This window comes from Grammomys surdaster, unplaced genomic scaffold (assembly GCF_004785775.1).
Source record: "Grammomys surdaster isolate TR1022 unplaced genomic scaffold, NIH_TR_1.0 167, whole genome shotgun sequence".
NCBI classification, from domain to species: Eukaryota; Metazoa; Chordata; class Mammalia; order Rodentia; family Muridae; genus Grammomys; species Grammomys surdaster.
The window spans coordinates 8,263,328-8,278,799 of record NW_021604615.1 but is presented as its reverse complement, the minus strand read 5'-3'; the positions used below and the strand labels follow the sequence as shown (position 1 = coordinate 8,278,799).

General features: G+C 50.8%; 1 protein-coding gene across 1 annotated transcript in view; it reads left to right on the top strand.

Moving 5' to 3' along the window:
- Positions 1-15,472, top strand: part of Rasa3 (RAS p21 protein activator 3) — a 114,543-nt gene that overhangs the window by 96,457 nt on the left and 2,614 nt on the right. Inside the window, exons 15-23 of the mRNA XM_028766289.1 lie at positions 197-303; positions 1,854-1,931; positions 2,977-3,054; positions 4,250-4,323; positions 5,367-5,473; positions 6,231-6,313; positions 6,555-6,763; positions 8,118-8,221; positions 14,797-14,980. Coding sequence (XP_028622122.1) covers positions 197-303; positions 1,854-1,931; positions 2,977-3,054; positions 4,250-4,323; positions 5,367-5,473; positions 6,231-6,313; positions 6,555-6,763; positions 8,118-8,221; positions 14,797-14,980 — 1,024 coding nt within the window. The remainder of the gene's footprint in view (positions 1-196; positions 304-1,853; positions 1,932-2,976; positions 3,055-4,249; positions 4,324-5,366; positions 5,474-6,230; positions 6,314-6,554; positions 6,764-8,117; positions 8,222-14,796; positions 14,981-15,472) is intronic.

Below are 15,472 nucleotides of genomic sequence, written 5' to 3'. Positions count from 1 at the left end.
AGAGAGAGAGAGAGAGAGAGAGAGAGAGAGAGAGAGAGAGAGAGAGAGAGAGAGAGAGAGAGAGAGAGAGAGAGAGAGAGAGTGAGTCTAAGCCAAGTCTGGCTGGTCTGCAAGGCCCTTGAGAATTGCCAAGCAAGATCGGAACCTGTGTGCCATGCTTCTGTCCCAGACTGAAACTGTCCCCCGTCTGCTTCAGATGACTTGGATGTGAGGTACACCGCCGTGAGCAGCTTCATCTTCCTGAGGTTCTTCGCTCCTGCCATCCTGTCCCCAAACCTTTTCCAGCTGACACCCCACCACACGGTAAGGGAGTTGTCCCGTAAGCCAGACAGCCAGTCCTTCACAGCTAGGTGGTCCACCTCAACCAGCTAGTCCTTCTTAAAGAGCAAGTTCCCCTCAGCCAGCTGCTCCTCCCTCACCAGCGAGGCTTCCGAGAGTGGAAGAGAGGATGGGCTGGGCAGCTTTCTTCACCCCAATGGAAGAATGAATACTATTTTATCTCATTTTATATTTGTGTATGTGTGTCTCGGTGGAGGGGTGCACGGTCAAACCCAGATCTCTTTCTTCATGCACCAGCTGTCTTGTCTCTTTTGTCTGTCGTGTCTCTTTTGAGGCACGGTCCCTCTCTGGGATCTAGAGCTCACCAGTTAGGCTGGACCACCTGGCCAGTGAGCTCCAGGGCCCTGTCTGTCTCCACCTCCTCAATACAAGTGCACACTACCGTGTTTCACTTCTTACGTGGGTGCTGGGGATCAAACTCATGCTTGTGTGACAACACTTTACCAACTAAATATCTCTCTGACCGCCATTCAATAGTGTTTTATATAATGATTCATGTCTGACCAGAGTCTTACCTGATACTAATACTCACTATTAGTGTCCCCCCACCCCTATCTAAGACATACACACATTTCTTCATCTACTCACGGTGCACATGCTATGGCTAAGCCCTGTCTCAGTATGGCATAGACTTCTAATGGGGCAATAGATATATGCCTGGCAGGGGCAAGGTATAGGCGAATAGCCTCCTGCTAGGGGTTCACAACATGACCTGCTGGAGCTTTCTTTGGATTAAGTTAAACTCTCAGTCTTAGAATCTCATTGCTATGAAGAGACACCGTGACCAAGGCAACTCTCATAAAGGAAACATTTAATTGACACTGGCTTACAGTTTCAGAGGTTCAGTCCATTATCATCACAGTGGGAAGCATAGCAGCATGACATGGTGCTGGAGAAGGAGCAGAGGGTTCTACATCTTGGTCTGAAGGCAGCCAGGGCAAGACTGTCTTCCTCAGGCAGCCAGGAGGAGGGTCTTTTCCATGCTGGATGGAGCTTGAGCATAGGAATTCAAAGTCTACCCTCACAGTGACACTCTTCCTCCAACAAGGCCACACCCACTTCAACAAGGCCACACCCACTCCAAAAGGCCACACCTACTCCAACAAGTCTGCACCCACTCCAACAAGGCCACACCTCCTAATAGTTCCACTCCCTGGGCCAAGCATATTCAAACCACCACACCCTCCAAGTCATAGCAAAGCCACAGGCATCCCTAGCAAGGTTTGTGGGACCCTAGCTAGGGCTATAGTGATCCGCAAGATTGCTCTAATTTTGAGAGAGTCCCTGTCATATCAGGCAGAGAGTCCTCAGCCATGTGGCCCTTCTCAGCTCTCAATGCCAGGAACCTGGGGTCTTGATGAAACAGGCCCCAGGCTACACTGATCTCCTTGATGCACATATCCCATGCTATGGTAGGTTTTAGTGCCATTCAGCATATTATCTTATTCCGGGATTAACAGTTGCTCTCCCACTGACCTAATAATACTCACATCTCTCTCGTCCTGTCTCCTCAGGATCCACAGACTTCTAGAACCCTGACACTGATCTCAAAGACGATCCAGACCCTTGGCAGCTTGTCCAAGTCCAAGTCTGTAAGCTTACGCTTGTCACACTGTCTCTATAACTGCTGGGGTGTTGGGTTTGGGGTTTTTATCTCCCTCTCTGCATAAGCCATCAGTGAAATGTTTTGCATACAGGGGAGGGTGTGTTCATCACAGTTAAGAGGATAGCAAAGACAATTAAAGCTGTGTCTCCATCTCCCAGCTGCAAAAATAGACAGTCTAGCATGTCCTGCTGCCAGGACAGATTGTCCTCAGCCATGTGACTGCCCTTACCAGTCACTGTGGGGAGGCTCACCGGCCATGGTGAGCAGAGCAGCCCCGTCCTACTCTTTAAGTGGACACAGTGGCTGAGCCCCCTCAGGTTTGTCCCAGGACCTTTAGCCATAGTAGGCTAGCTATGTGATATTGACCTTGCTGTCCTGGGATGCCGTTGCTATAGAAGCGAACCCAGGGAGGGTCTGCAGCTGCCACTCATCCATATGCAGCCTTTGCATCCTCAACAGCAGCATATCCCGCCCCCCCCCCCCGACCCCTTTGGTCACAAGCCTGACCAGGGGTTGGTGCTGAGGCCTCTTGTCTGCCCTGAACTCCGGTTCTTCCAGACTTACCTTAGCTTTGATCCATGCTCATAGTACCAGTCTTCATGACTACATCTGTAGCTAGTTCGTAGCCCATAAACCCAGTTCCCGGGTGTCAGTAGGAGTATAAAGATGTGCTTTGTGCTGGAGGCTTCAACATAGACTCCATAGCAACCTTTGTGGCTAGTGTATCCCAGATGAATGCTGAACCTTTTAGGTGGGGCTACATGCTTCCCATTCTCCCAGGTGATCTGGAATCGCTGCACCTGTCACCGTGTGTTACAGCTTTCAGATCTGGGGCCATGAGCACCCGTGCTGGCAAACGGCACAGGCGACCTGTGACCTGGGCTGTGAGCATCCATGCTGGTGGCTCTCAGCAGGTGACCTGTGACCTGGGCTGTGAGCATCCATGCTGGTGGCTCTCAGCAGGTGACCTGTGACCTGGGCCATGAGTGTTAATGCTAGTGGCTGTCAGCAGGTGATCCATTTCCTTTTAGGCCAGTTTTAAGGAGTCATACATGGCGACGTTCTATGAATTCTTCAATGAGCAGAAGTATGCAGATGCTGTAAAAAATGTAAGTGTCACCCCCTTGAAGGCACAGTTCCCCACGTCCTCTTCATGGTCATTCCCAGGACCTGCCTTGCCACTTTAACTGAGGCTGGTATGCCAGCCCTAAAAGTCACCATTGGCTCCCCTGAGTCTAATGTGGAGACGCACCCTCAGTTTTTTTTTGTACCAAAGGCCTTCTATTAAGTTACTTTCCATTGCCATGATAAAAATTAACCACAATCAACTTGGGGTTGAGGGAAAGGTTTATTTGGTATACACTTCTACATCATGGTCCATCACTGAGGGAAGTCAGGACAGGAACTCAGGCAGGAACCTGGAGGCAGGAACTGAAGCAGAATCCATAGGGGAATGCTATTGGCTGGTTTGTTTTTCATAGCTTGCTCAGCTTGCTCTCTTAAACCACCCAAGACCACGTGTTCAGGTTGGCATCATCTACTGTGAGCTGTTCCCTCCCACATCAGTCATAATCAGGAAAGTGTCCTACAGACACGCCCACTAGTGAATGATTCACTAGTCTCAATTGAGAGTCTCCCTTTCCCAGATATGTCTAGGTTTGTGTCGAGTTGACCGAAACTGGTCAGCACAGGTCTTACGCTGACTGTGTGTTTAATGCCCATGTGTGCTGCCCGCTGCCAGATGTAATAGAGAAAGACACTTCCGGCCCCCGGACATTGCTTTTGCTCTACCATTCAGAAACGGTCTACTCAACTTCTCCCTTAGAAATCATAAAAGTCTCAGACAAGGAAAGGGAAGAAGCTCAGGGTGATCTTCAACTGAGAGAGGGAATCCAAAGAATGGAGAGGTCACACACCGAAGCTGGGGACCAGAGGGGACAGTAACCTCAGCCAGACAGAGCTAGTGGGTTCCGGATGGGCTAACACCTCCCTCCCGTCAGGACCTCGGGATGTACCAATAGAACCTGACTTAGGCCCACAAAGCTCAAATATCTTCCCCAGCATGGCATGTGGCTCCCGGTGACAGCCCTGACAAGGTCACAGCTGATGGACAAGACCTGGAGGGGTAGACTAGATTGTTATGCTGGAGACAAGAACAACCCCTCACCCAGCTGTCCTAGGACTCACATCCCCAGATCTCCCCACTGGGTTCAGGAGCAGTCTATACATCCCAGCTAGGGCTCCACAGAACAGACACTGTCCACGGGCTTCCTCTTCTAATGACCTGATCTCCTCCTACCTCAGTTCCTGGATTTGATCTCATCCTCGGGAAGAAGGGACCCCAAGAGCATAGAGCAGCCCATCCTGCTTAAAGAAGGGTAAGGAACTAGGTCTCGGCAGTCGAGACTGTTGTGTACTTGACCTCCTTCTCCGCCCCCCACTCCTTCCAACCCACAGCCCTGCCTGAGGCACCTGGGGAATGCATCCTGCCCTTGTTTGCATCAATTCTGACAGACATGCCTACTTCCCGTGAAACCTGCCCCACATCCCAGATCATGGTCCCTAGTTGAGACTGTGTCTGGCTAGGCTCATGTTCCCAGTGTCTCTTTGGCTCAAACTTGACCCATCAGGCCACCCTACCTGCATCTGTTCTTTTTTACTCACCTTCTACCTTAATCAAGTGTTCGACAATGCATTCATGGCACCATGTGATATGCATTTAATTCACAACCTCAAAGCACCAGGCTTGTCTCATAATACTTAACTTGGCCCAGTGTATACAGGGCTTACAAACCGTATGTCAGTGGTAACTGATCATTGCAGGAGAGGTGCGCCCTCTCCAGCTCTGCCAACACAGTGTCATGCCAAGGTCTTGAACATTTACCCTAGACGTCCTCAGGCCGAATGTTGTCTACACGGTTAGCTGAAGTATCATCTATGTCCATGTGTGCAGTGGTAACTGTGCCACACCGTGGTTAGACAGATTTACTTCCACCTCTGCCACCGCACTCCTCCGTCCGTTACCTGCCAACACAGAGCTGTGGGGTTGGTTCTGCCCATTTCAGCTTGTTCGCTGGGTTAGGTCAGCCCTGCTTATGTGAGGCCAGAGGGCCTAATTGCAGCCTCAGCTGATCTGTAACCTCCAGGAATGACGACTGCCTCCTCTACTGTGGGTTCCTGTGGCTGGAACACAGGGACATCCTCCACGATGGCTGCAAAATGGCAGGCCCCAATAACCCAAGAAAGTCTGTGGGTTTCCAAAACAGCTTTATTGGCATGACGGATGATAGCCAATCTGGATGTGCACCCCCCCCCCCGAAACTCAGGGCAGACCTGAGTTAAATAGGGAGGGAGAAAGGGGAGGCCTGAGTTAAATAGGGAGGGAGAACACTCAGTGAGTGCCGGGTGCCCTTTGTGACAGGTTCATGATTAAGAGGGCCCAAGGAAGGAAACGGTTTGGAATGAAGAATTTCAAGAAGAGGTGGTTTCGCCTGACGAACCATGAGTTCACCTACCAGAAAAGCAAAGGTAAAGAGGTTTTCCACTCCCTCCCTCAGGGCCCAGCAAGCCAGGGAGGCCCTGCCAGTTAACAGTGCAGGCTGACTGTCACAGAAGCCTGGGGAGCAGATGAGACCTAAGAGAGACTCAGCCTCAGGCCTCTGCCCCCTGAACCCCCATAGAGTCAGAGGGTACAGAGCTGACGGTGGTACTACAGACCCTTCACCCCCGACTTTTATCTCCTCGACTGTAGCATCGCTGCCCCCCGGAACCCCTTTTCGTGTCTTTCTTGCTCCTATGAGGGATGCAGAGCATCAGAGTAGTGATTCAATAAAAAAAAAAAAGAAAGAAAAAGAGGAAAGGCTTAGGGAGATGCTACTTAGCCTGGCCTCTTTGTACCTTATCAGGCTAGGATGTCAAAGTTCCAAGTTTTGGTCATAGGGATAGAGCCGAATGGCTCTGCCATGCCCTAGATCTAAACTGGCCAGCGTGCCGTTGTGCTGGAGATGGTGTGGGCCATGCTCTCATGGGCCTGAGCGAGACGCTTTGTCACCAGTCCGAAAATAGTTCTAAGGTCCCAAGGTCCTGCCTATGTGTATGTCCTGTGCTCTGAGAGCCCCATGTCTACCCCTAGCCCCGCATCCACAGTCTTCCTGTCTTCCCAGCCTCCAGGAGAGGACAGTCAGGAGCCCTCTGCTGCGGCTTTGCAGCCACTGGGCCGTGAGGCGCCTCCCACCTGGGGTGTGCTATGCATCTGAGCAGGACACTCACACCTTCTTTGCTGTAGGTGACCAGCCGCTCTGCAACATCCCCATCGAAAACATCTTGGCTGTGGAGAGGCTAGAGGAGGAGTCCTTCAGGATGAAAAACGTGAGCAACGGCCCCTTCCAACCTGACAGGTGGTTCCTCCTCCTCCTCGTCCACCTCTCCTGTTGGCAACGCGCCCTTCCCCGCTCCCCCTGCATATCCAGGCCTGGGGACTCGGACACCTGGCCACTCCTACATTCCACTTCTTTCTCTACCTGGCCCACTGGTTGAACCTACCAGAAGCTAGGCAAATGGCCTGCCACTAGCTGGACCAATAGCCCCTGATCCCACCCTGCCTGCTCAGATGTTCCAGGTAATCCAGCCAGAGCGCGCGTTGTACATCCAGGCCAACAACTGTGTGGAGGCCAAGGACTGGATCGACATCCTCACCAAAGTGAGTCAGTGCAACCAGAAGCGGCTCACCGTCTTCCACCCATCCGCCTACCTGAACGGCCACTGGCTTTGCTGCAGGGCCTCCTCAGATACGGCTGCTGGCTGCACTCCCTGCACCGGGTAGGTCCCTGGCTCCTCAGCCATGTTCATCCAAAGCCCAGCTGGTGGCTTTCACACTGCATAAGGCAAGTCAGCTAAGGTACTCACTGAGATGCAACAAATACCTACTCAGAAACCATGTGCACAGAGCCGTTCTGCAGAGAACCCTTGGCGTGGTCCTCAGGAAGGCTCTGCATAGGCTGGTGGGAGCTGCAAGCCTTCAGGGGTTCTCTCTAAGTCCTACCTGGGGCAGAGATGTCTTCAGGAGCGGTACATTTGTGTGGAGGGTCTGAAGACAGGGCAGGGTTCTCTGTCTCTTCTACAAAGAACACGAATGGCTTGCACATCCCTGAGAACATGCTTAGCTCACAGACGCCTCAGCCTGGTTTCTCTACTTGGATCATAGCATACATCCCCTTTCTTGGAAACTGCGGCAGGCCATTGCCTTCCTGGCCCTGTGGTCAGCTGGGCCTCCTGCTGTCGTCAAGATTCTGCCAACTCTGCCAACCCCAGAGATGACCTAGTGCCATGAAGATTGGTAGTTCCCCTTGTTAGACTCTTGTGTACATAAGAGAAGCACTGGCAGCCTCATGTGACAAGTCCTGAGGTAGAGGACCACTCAAGGTCACCCACCCTAGGCTGTAGTTTAACCATCCCAGAGCATTGGAGTAATTGTATCAGCTTCATTAGTGCAGAGCCCAGGTCCCAGGAGGGTGTGTGGCCCTGTATTCTCAGAACCCTCCAGGGAAGGGAGCAAGGGTTCCTCCATCTTTAGGCTATGACAGGAGCCAGAGCCTCACACATAGCCTTCAAGGGTGAGGGGATTCATGGACTCATGTGAGGCTATTCTGGGTCATTCTACCCCGTGTGCCCCAAGAAGACCCTTTTCCATATCACTAATGTGTCCAAAGTCAGTCTGTCTGTCTGTCTGTCTGTCTGTCTGTCTGTCTGTCTGTTTCTCTTTCTCTTTCCCCCTCTCTTCCTCCCCTCCCCTTCCCCCTCCCTCCTCCCTCCTCCCTCCTCCCTCCTCCCTCTCCTTTCCCCACTCTCTCTCTCTTTCTCTTTCTCTGCATTTGTGTATGTGTTCCTCTTTATCTTTCTGTGTCTCTGCCTCTGTGTCTCTATCTCCTTCTTCATCTCTCTCCTTCTCTCTCTCTCTCTCTCCCCCTCCCTCCCTCTCTCTGCATTTGTGTGTGTGTGTTCCTCTTTGTCTTTCTGTGTCTCTGCCTGTGTCTCTATCTCCTTTATCTCTCCCTTCTTCCCTCCCTTCCTCTCTCCCTCCCTTTTTCTGCCTCTCTCTCTGTCTCTGTCTCTTTCTCCCTCCCTCCATCCCCCCCTCTCATATTCACCATTTTGTATCTGTATCTCTGGACAGTGGGCTCCCAGCAGACATCCGGTTGGACATTGATGGAGACCGTGAGACAGAACGCATCTACTCTCTCTTTAACCTGTACATGGGCAAGTTGGAAAAGATGCAGGGTAAGTGTGGGCCCTGGGCACCCACTGTGGGGAACTAGAAGTGGGGGTGGCACCACCGAAGTGTCCCCCAGGAGCCTCTGAGGCTCCTTTGTGCCTGTGTATGTCTATTAAGCCACTTATGGACCGGGAGCTTGGTGTGGTTTTGAGAGCAATTGACTGTGGACATTCTGACATTTTCAGAGAGAACTTAACATGCAAACTGTGAACTTCCAAATTCTTTAGCCTTTCTCAATGACATCTACACCACCATGATTTCATTGTCTTGTGCTTTCTAGAGGTGTGTGTATGTGTGCATGTGTGCATATGTGTGTGTGTACATGTGTTCTATATGTGTGCACACATGTAGATACACACACGACTGTGTGCGCACATATGAATATGGTACATGCCTAGCAGCTTGTGAAACAGGCATACTGCATGTTTCAAATATCTGTCACTTCGTCACCCTTAAGATTTAATTTCTTTGTAGAATTAAAGCAAGCAACCTAGATGAGATGAATTACATGTCACGTGGGCAGGGTTTGAGGTCTGTAACTCAGAGGTGCGAACCCATCATAGTCGAGTGAACCACTCGCCTACCCTAGAGCTGGGAGGTCTCCCATCTGTTCTGAGGGATTATGTGATGGGCCCCATGCACCAGTGAAAATGTACAATGAAGCCTAGAAGTAGGCATGCCAAGTTCTTCCCATTCTCCTGCTCTGGCCCAGGAGCATTACTGTGCCTGATGGGATGAGGGTGGGATCTCCATGGACCTCATACCAGTGCCCACATGGGATCCCAGCCACACCTGCTCTCCCACACCACCCAGTGTCGACTGACTAGCCTTGGGGATACACAGACAGTGCACCAGGCAGGTACACACCTATGCACAAACAGCACGGGGCAACTGTGCATGCCCACCTGTGTTCTTGAACACAACATGGACTCATATTCATGTACATACTTGTCTCATCTTCATGCCCAGCAAGCCTGGCATTCACAGTACCTACTATGAGGATGCAAGCGGCCATGACCTAAGGCTGCTCAATGACTCAGTAAGCACGTAGCCAGCTGTGGGCAGCTCCAACTATAGTAACTGAAGCAGAGTAGCATTGGAGCCTTGGAGAGGTTGGGGTCTCACTGAGAAGACTCGGTGAATACTGAGGGTGATTACACCTGTGAGTAGATGCCTTCCTGCTTCTTCTAGCAATGCTGCATAGCCTGGGGCTCTCCTGCACTGTGGAGATCCATTCCTGTCCTAGGATCCCCATCCTCCCTCAACCTGAAAAGCCTATCCTCCTCAGGCTGGCTGGTGCCTAGTTTCCCTGTTCATTTTTCCCCAGCCTCTGCTGCTCAACAGCCTTGGCTTTGCTTCCATCACTGCGAGTACAGCTGCCTCATAACTATTCACTATATTGTGTGACTGTTTTTGAACAAAGGACAGGTTTTATCTCCACTAGGTTCTGGTACAGAGAAGATGCCAACAGCTGTTGGTTAGTTGGTTGGGTTGGTTGGGTTGGTTGGTTGGTTGATTGGTTGGTTTGGTTAGTTTGGTTGTTTGGGTTGGTTGAGTGGTTTAGTTGGTTGGGTTGGTTGGTTAGTTCATTGGGTTGAGTTGGTTGGTTGTTGGATTTGTTGGTTGGTTGGTTAGTTTGGTTGGTTGGCTGGTTTGGTTGGTTGGTTGAGTTGATTAGGTTAGTTGTTGATTGGTTGGTTTGGTTGGTTGGTTGGTTGGTTGGTTTGGTTGGTTGATTGGTTTGGTTGGTTAGTTTGGTTGGGTGGGTGGGTTGGATGGTTGAGTTGGTTGGGTTGGTTGCTTGGTTAGTTGGGTTAGTTGGTTGGTTGGTTGGTTGGTTGATTTGGTTGGTTGGCTGGTTTGTTTGGTTGGTTGAGTTGATTGGGTTATTTGGTTGGTTGATTGGTTGGATGGACTCCTAGATAGACAGATGGGCAGATGGACAAGTAGATGGATATATGAACAAATGGATGGACAAATTGATGAGTAGATTGATGGACAAATGAGAAAATAGCTAATAGATGGACTTACAGGTAGCTGGACAGACAAACAGAAATGGATAATGATGATGGTAGGTGGGAATAGACAGATATCTCTTTATGAACAGGCAAGCAGGTAGACATGGGGATTGACAGGGAAGTGGATGGATAGAAATAGACAGATGAGAACTGCCCTCCCATTCTCATCCTTCTTCCCTGTAAGGATTGTCCTAACAATAAGGGTCCACTGACTGTGGCTGAAACCTTGGCACTGGCTTCATCCAGCACCACGCCCTGAGGAAGTCAGAGGCTGTGCAGCTTCTGCGCTTCCGCCTCGCGTCTTAGTGCTGTCCTGGTGGTTTTGTTGGTGGACAGTTTTTGTTTTGTTTAAATAAAAACTGCCTCCCAGATCCTCCCCACCCATCCAATACCACTCCTTTTTTCTTTCTCGCTTTCTCTTTAGGAAACAAACAGGTAAATAAATAAATAAATACAAAAACAAAAAGTATGTATGCATGCTCTCATACACACACACCATGAAAACACTTAACTCAGAAGCCATATTATATAAGCAAAAGACTGGTAAGATTTTTAAAAATGCCCAAACAAAGCAACATGAGACCAAAAAAAAAATACTGCTGAGTTTGATTTGTGTTGGTCATCTACTTCTGGGCACGAGGCCTGTCCTCAGACATCGTTATATACTCAGTGAGACTCCATCGGAGAAAACAAATTCTTCCTTTGCAAACAGTTGTCAGGTGGAGAGAGCTTCTTGGCTAGGGATGGGAGCTCTTACCCTTCTCAGCACTGGGACCCTGTCTAGCTTGGACCTGTGCAGGCCCTGTGCAGACTGCCAGAGTCTCCGTGTGCTCATGTGTGCAATGGTGTGTTGTGGAAGACACTGGTTCCATGATACCATCCATCCCCTCTGGTTCTTACAGTCTTTCCGCATCCTCTTCTGCATAGTTTCCTGAGTCCTGAGAGGAAGGGTTTAGTGAAGACATCCCATTTAGGACTAAGTGTTCCCAAGTCTCCCACCCTCTACACACTGTGCTGGAGCATTCTAATGCCTTGGGATATCCCGTTTCTATTAGATAGCTCCTTCTTTCACCTATGGCGCTTATCCCCCATCTAATCAGAAAGTCCCTTCCTTAGTGGGCCACAGCTTGTTTTATCTGCTAAAGATTGTGCTTTTCAAACCCTGAGCAGCTCCCTTGTCCCTCCCATGGCATGGCCTCTCCTCTGGCCAAGCCACATGTGCCTGCTGCAGTTCCTTCTTATTCCCTCTGAAATGTGGTGACCCAGTGTAACTCAGTGCTAAGTCTGGGACTTGGAGAGAGCCTGTACTGGAGGCCAGCATGGCACCTGCAGTGCTGAGCTATGGAAAGAGTCCCCGTGGAGGACAGTTGGCCCTGCTCACCATGCCGTGCCCCTAGGCAAGCCAAATTGTCCATCTGCTGACCAGGTTGTACCACCCATCAGACCTTGGGAAGTTGACTGGGGTGACTCCTGTAGTATCTGGTACCAGCATCTCATACACGACATCAAACCTGAGTCCTTCCAACCGTCACTTCATTCCACTTGGCTCAACAACAGAGACCAGAGCAGACAATGGCTACATGTGTCTTGTAGTCCTCCCTGCATATGACTGTCAGCCAGGCTCTCTGAGACATCCCCTCATCATGTCTCCAAATGTGACATTCACCGGAGTCAGAGCTCTGAACTTGGACCAGCACCTCGGTCTCATTCTCAGATGGTCAGATGGTGACGGAGGGTCGGTCAGTAAAAGCACGTGTCCGGTTGTTCATTTTCCTCACACAGATTGCATCTCAGTCATTGGGTAGACATGCCAGTGGCCTTGCCAAAGTCTGCCAACACAATACAGCTCCCCGGACGCTCGGCTTCACAGGTGCCTCGGTTTCCTTTCTTGGTGCTGATAGAACACCCTGACACAAGTAACTTAAGTGGGAAAGTGTTTACTTAGCTCAGAGTTCCAAGTGATAGCCCGTTATTGGGGAACATCAAAGCAGCCGGAACTTAAAACAGCTAGTCACGTTACGTCCAGAGAGCAGTGAGTGAGTGTATTCACACCAGCGCCGAACTTATGTTCCCATGCATTCAGAATCTCCTGCTTAGGGAATGGTGTCACCCATGGTGGGTGGGTCTTTCCTACCCCAGTGACTGTACACGTGATGATCACACTCACGCACTTGCATGTGTACACACGCACACATGCACATACACGTCCACCTGGTCTACACTGATACTATCATCATCAGATAACTTTAGACTATGTCCCGTAGATAACTAAATCTGCCCCACTCCAAGAAAATTCCATTCCCTTCCTTGCTTTGTTCTCGTTTATACCGGTTTCCTCTTTTCCTCTCCTGTTTCAGAATCAATTTAATAATGCAGTCAGGAATTCCGAATCTGATGGCTGACTTAAGGGCTGACCTCTCGGTGTTGAGGGCAGCCCTGCTCCTCTCTGGTTTGCCTGTCAAGTCTTCTGTCCCTCGCCTTGAGAAACATGTTTAGCAATAGCCAGTGACTCTCTGGTCCAGTCCTGTAGGGCCCAAGCTGTCATGCAGCCTTCCTTCCACCCTGCCCTCTGTTCCCTTAGTCCCTGATGGCAGTTTCTGTTGAGTGAGCCCTAATTTTCCCCCTGGACTGTGTTGAGATAAGGGGGTGAGTCTGTAGCCCGCACCACCCTCGGTGTTCTCTTCCTTCCAAATGCTTCTTTCTCACTTATAGGATGGGAAAGCCAAGCGCTCCCTGGTCCTTTTTGTTTAACAATTCTATTGAGCTACTTCTCTCTTCCCCACCTTCTCAGTCAGGAGCAACCAGCTCGTCCTCCGCCTCTTCACTGAGAAGCCTCCTTGGCTGAATATCCATGTCATGAGCGAGTTCTGTCTTGCACGGAACAGATCACAAGCCCAGTTCAGCCAAGTTCTTTGTCACGTTAAGATCGCCTCCTCTCTCTATAACTCCTCCTGAGTCTCTGTGTGAGACCTGAGCAGAATGGCTTCGACTGTTGCTTTCTCAGTGTTACAGGAGCATGGCCCTGCCTCTGCTCTCCCCTCAGCAGGACTGCCTGCCTGCCCAGATTTGTCCCTAGCAGTTGCCAGCCCCTTCTGTGCAGGTCCAAAACTGCTCATGCCTTTGGGTAGCACTAGGGCATCTTTTGTGTCTTCTACCTTGGTTGCTTTGGACTGCTGTAAGCTGGTTGTCCGTGGTCGTGGTGACAGAGACCTCCTTCTCATTGCTCTGGAGTCTAAGACATCTGTAGTCCACTCATCGCACTGCTGGTTCTGGGGAGGGCGGTTCCGATTGCAGACTGACTTCCCACTATGCCTGAAAGTCTGGAAGATGCCTCTTTTTACAGAGGAACTAGTCTCATCCTCCAGGGCTCTGCCCTCGTGATTGGACCACCTCCTGATACTGCACTTAGGAGTTAAGACTTCTGTACCCAAGTCATGCATGTGACACTTGCCTGTAACCCAAGAGCTCAACAGACAGAAGCAGGATGACCTCAGAAAGTTCAAGGTTGTCCCGATTTACATACTAAGTGGAAGCCTATCAGTTCTATACAACAAAACTTTAGCTTGGTGGTTCTCAACTTGTGGATTGAGATCCCCTTGAAGGTCCAAAAACCCTTTCACAGAAAACACAAATATTTATATTATGATTCATAACAGCAGCAAAATTACAGTTGTGGAGCAGCAATGAAAATAGGGTTTTTTTGGGGGGGGGGTGTTAGGGGTCACCACAACGTGAGGAACTGTATTCAAGGGTTGCAGCATTGGCCTAAGAATCGCTGCTCTGACTCAAAAACTAGCCAACCAAATAAGCAAAGGTGTCACCATATAACTTTGAAGGGAAACAAGCTTTCGTTCCATGGCATATGCAGGATTGTAGGTAGGGCTTGAGGGCCTAGCCTGAGTATGGGCCTAGCCTTGGACAGTGAGGCAGAATAGCATACCAACTCAGGTATTCAGGGTCAGGTGAGTAAGGGCAGCTCTGGTGCCTAGACGGTCCTTGTGATGGCCAGAGGCCATAGCATGGCTGCCATCGGGGTGATTAGGAAGACCGTCTGGGGAGATGACAACAGTAGAGAACAAAGCTCCTTGGCCACTGCTGGACATGCCTTCTCTCCTGCTACCCTCATAGCTGGTATGTCCTGGCCAGAATCACCGTGAGTGACATGTGTCAGGCTCTGTAGACATGCAGAATGGAAGTTCATCCTGATAGCCCCCCAGACAGCTGAGCCCAGTGTGTAGGTGTGGACCTCTCTCTTGGCTTGATGGTGGACACATGGGTTTGTGAGTGTGAAGCTCGCCCGGTGAGGTTGGCTGGAGACAATACCGAGGCTTGGGATATGCAGTGTTAGGATGTAAACTGGAGAAACCTTGACTGTGCAGCCCCAACCCCCAAGAGGTCCTCCAGGCTGGACAGTGTTTGATCCTGGAAGTGGCTGGCCCCCTTCTTTTCTGAGGGGAAGGAAAAGCTTTTTGAGGGAGGGTATGCAGAGACATGGCTAGGGAGAGCAGACTCCTCAGCTATACACCATTCTGACATCTCCCTTCCCACACCCCCCGTGGCAGAGGCCTGCGGCAGCAAGTCTGTGTACGACGGCCCTGAGCAGGAGGAATACTCAACGTTCATCATCGACGACCCCCAGGAGACGTACAAGACGCTGAAGCAGGTCATCTCGGGGGTGGGGACCCTTGAGCAGGAGCACGCACAGTACAGGAGAGACAAGTTCAAGAAGACGAGATACGGGAGCCAGTGAGTGTCGGGGTACTCAGGGTTGATCTAGAGATCTGGCCCTTCAGTGAGCAGCCACCTCCTGTGGGAGGACCCTGGGGTTCCATGGAGTTCAGAGACCTGGGCTTGCCTTAGCCTTCTGTCTGCTGCAGAGCAGGTACCCAGCTCTGTTGTGTGCAGGGAGCTAGCTCCATCCCACTAGCAGCCCAGTGAGGCCTTAGAAAGAGCCTGGGGCCACTCATCTACCATTACACACACCCTTTGCCACCTCTTCCGGCCACTGGGGGGCTCTGAGTACTGGGTCACGAGGCTGAGCACATTCTTGTCCCTGGTTGAGGTGGGAGAGGTGTAGGTAGAGGACTCGAGTCAGATTGGGACATTTGACCTCTCTAAGTCTGGCCATGTGGCCCCTGGTAGATCAAGCTTTACAGTTGAGGATCTGGAGATCAAGCTCAGGTTCATACAAGCTAGGGCAGCTCCTGGACCACATTCAGCATCACACTCAGGTCCATA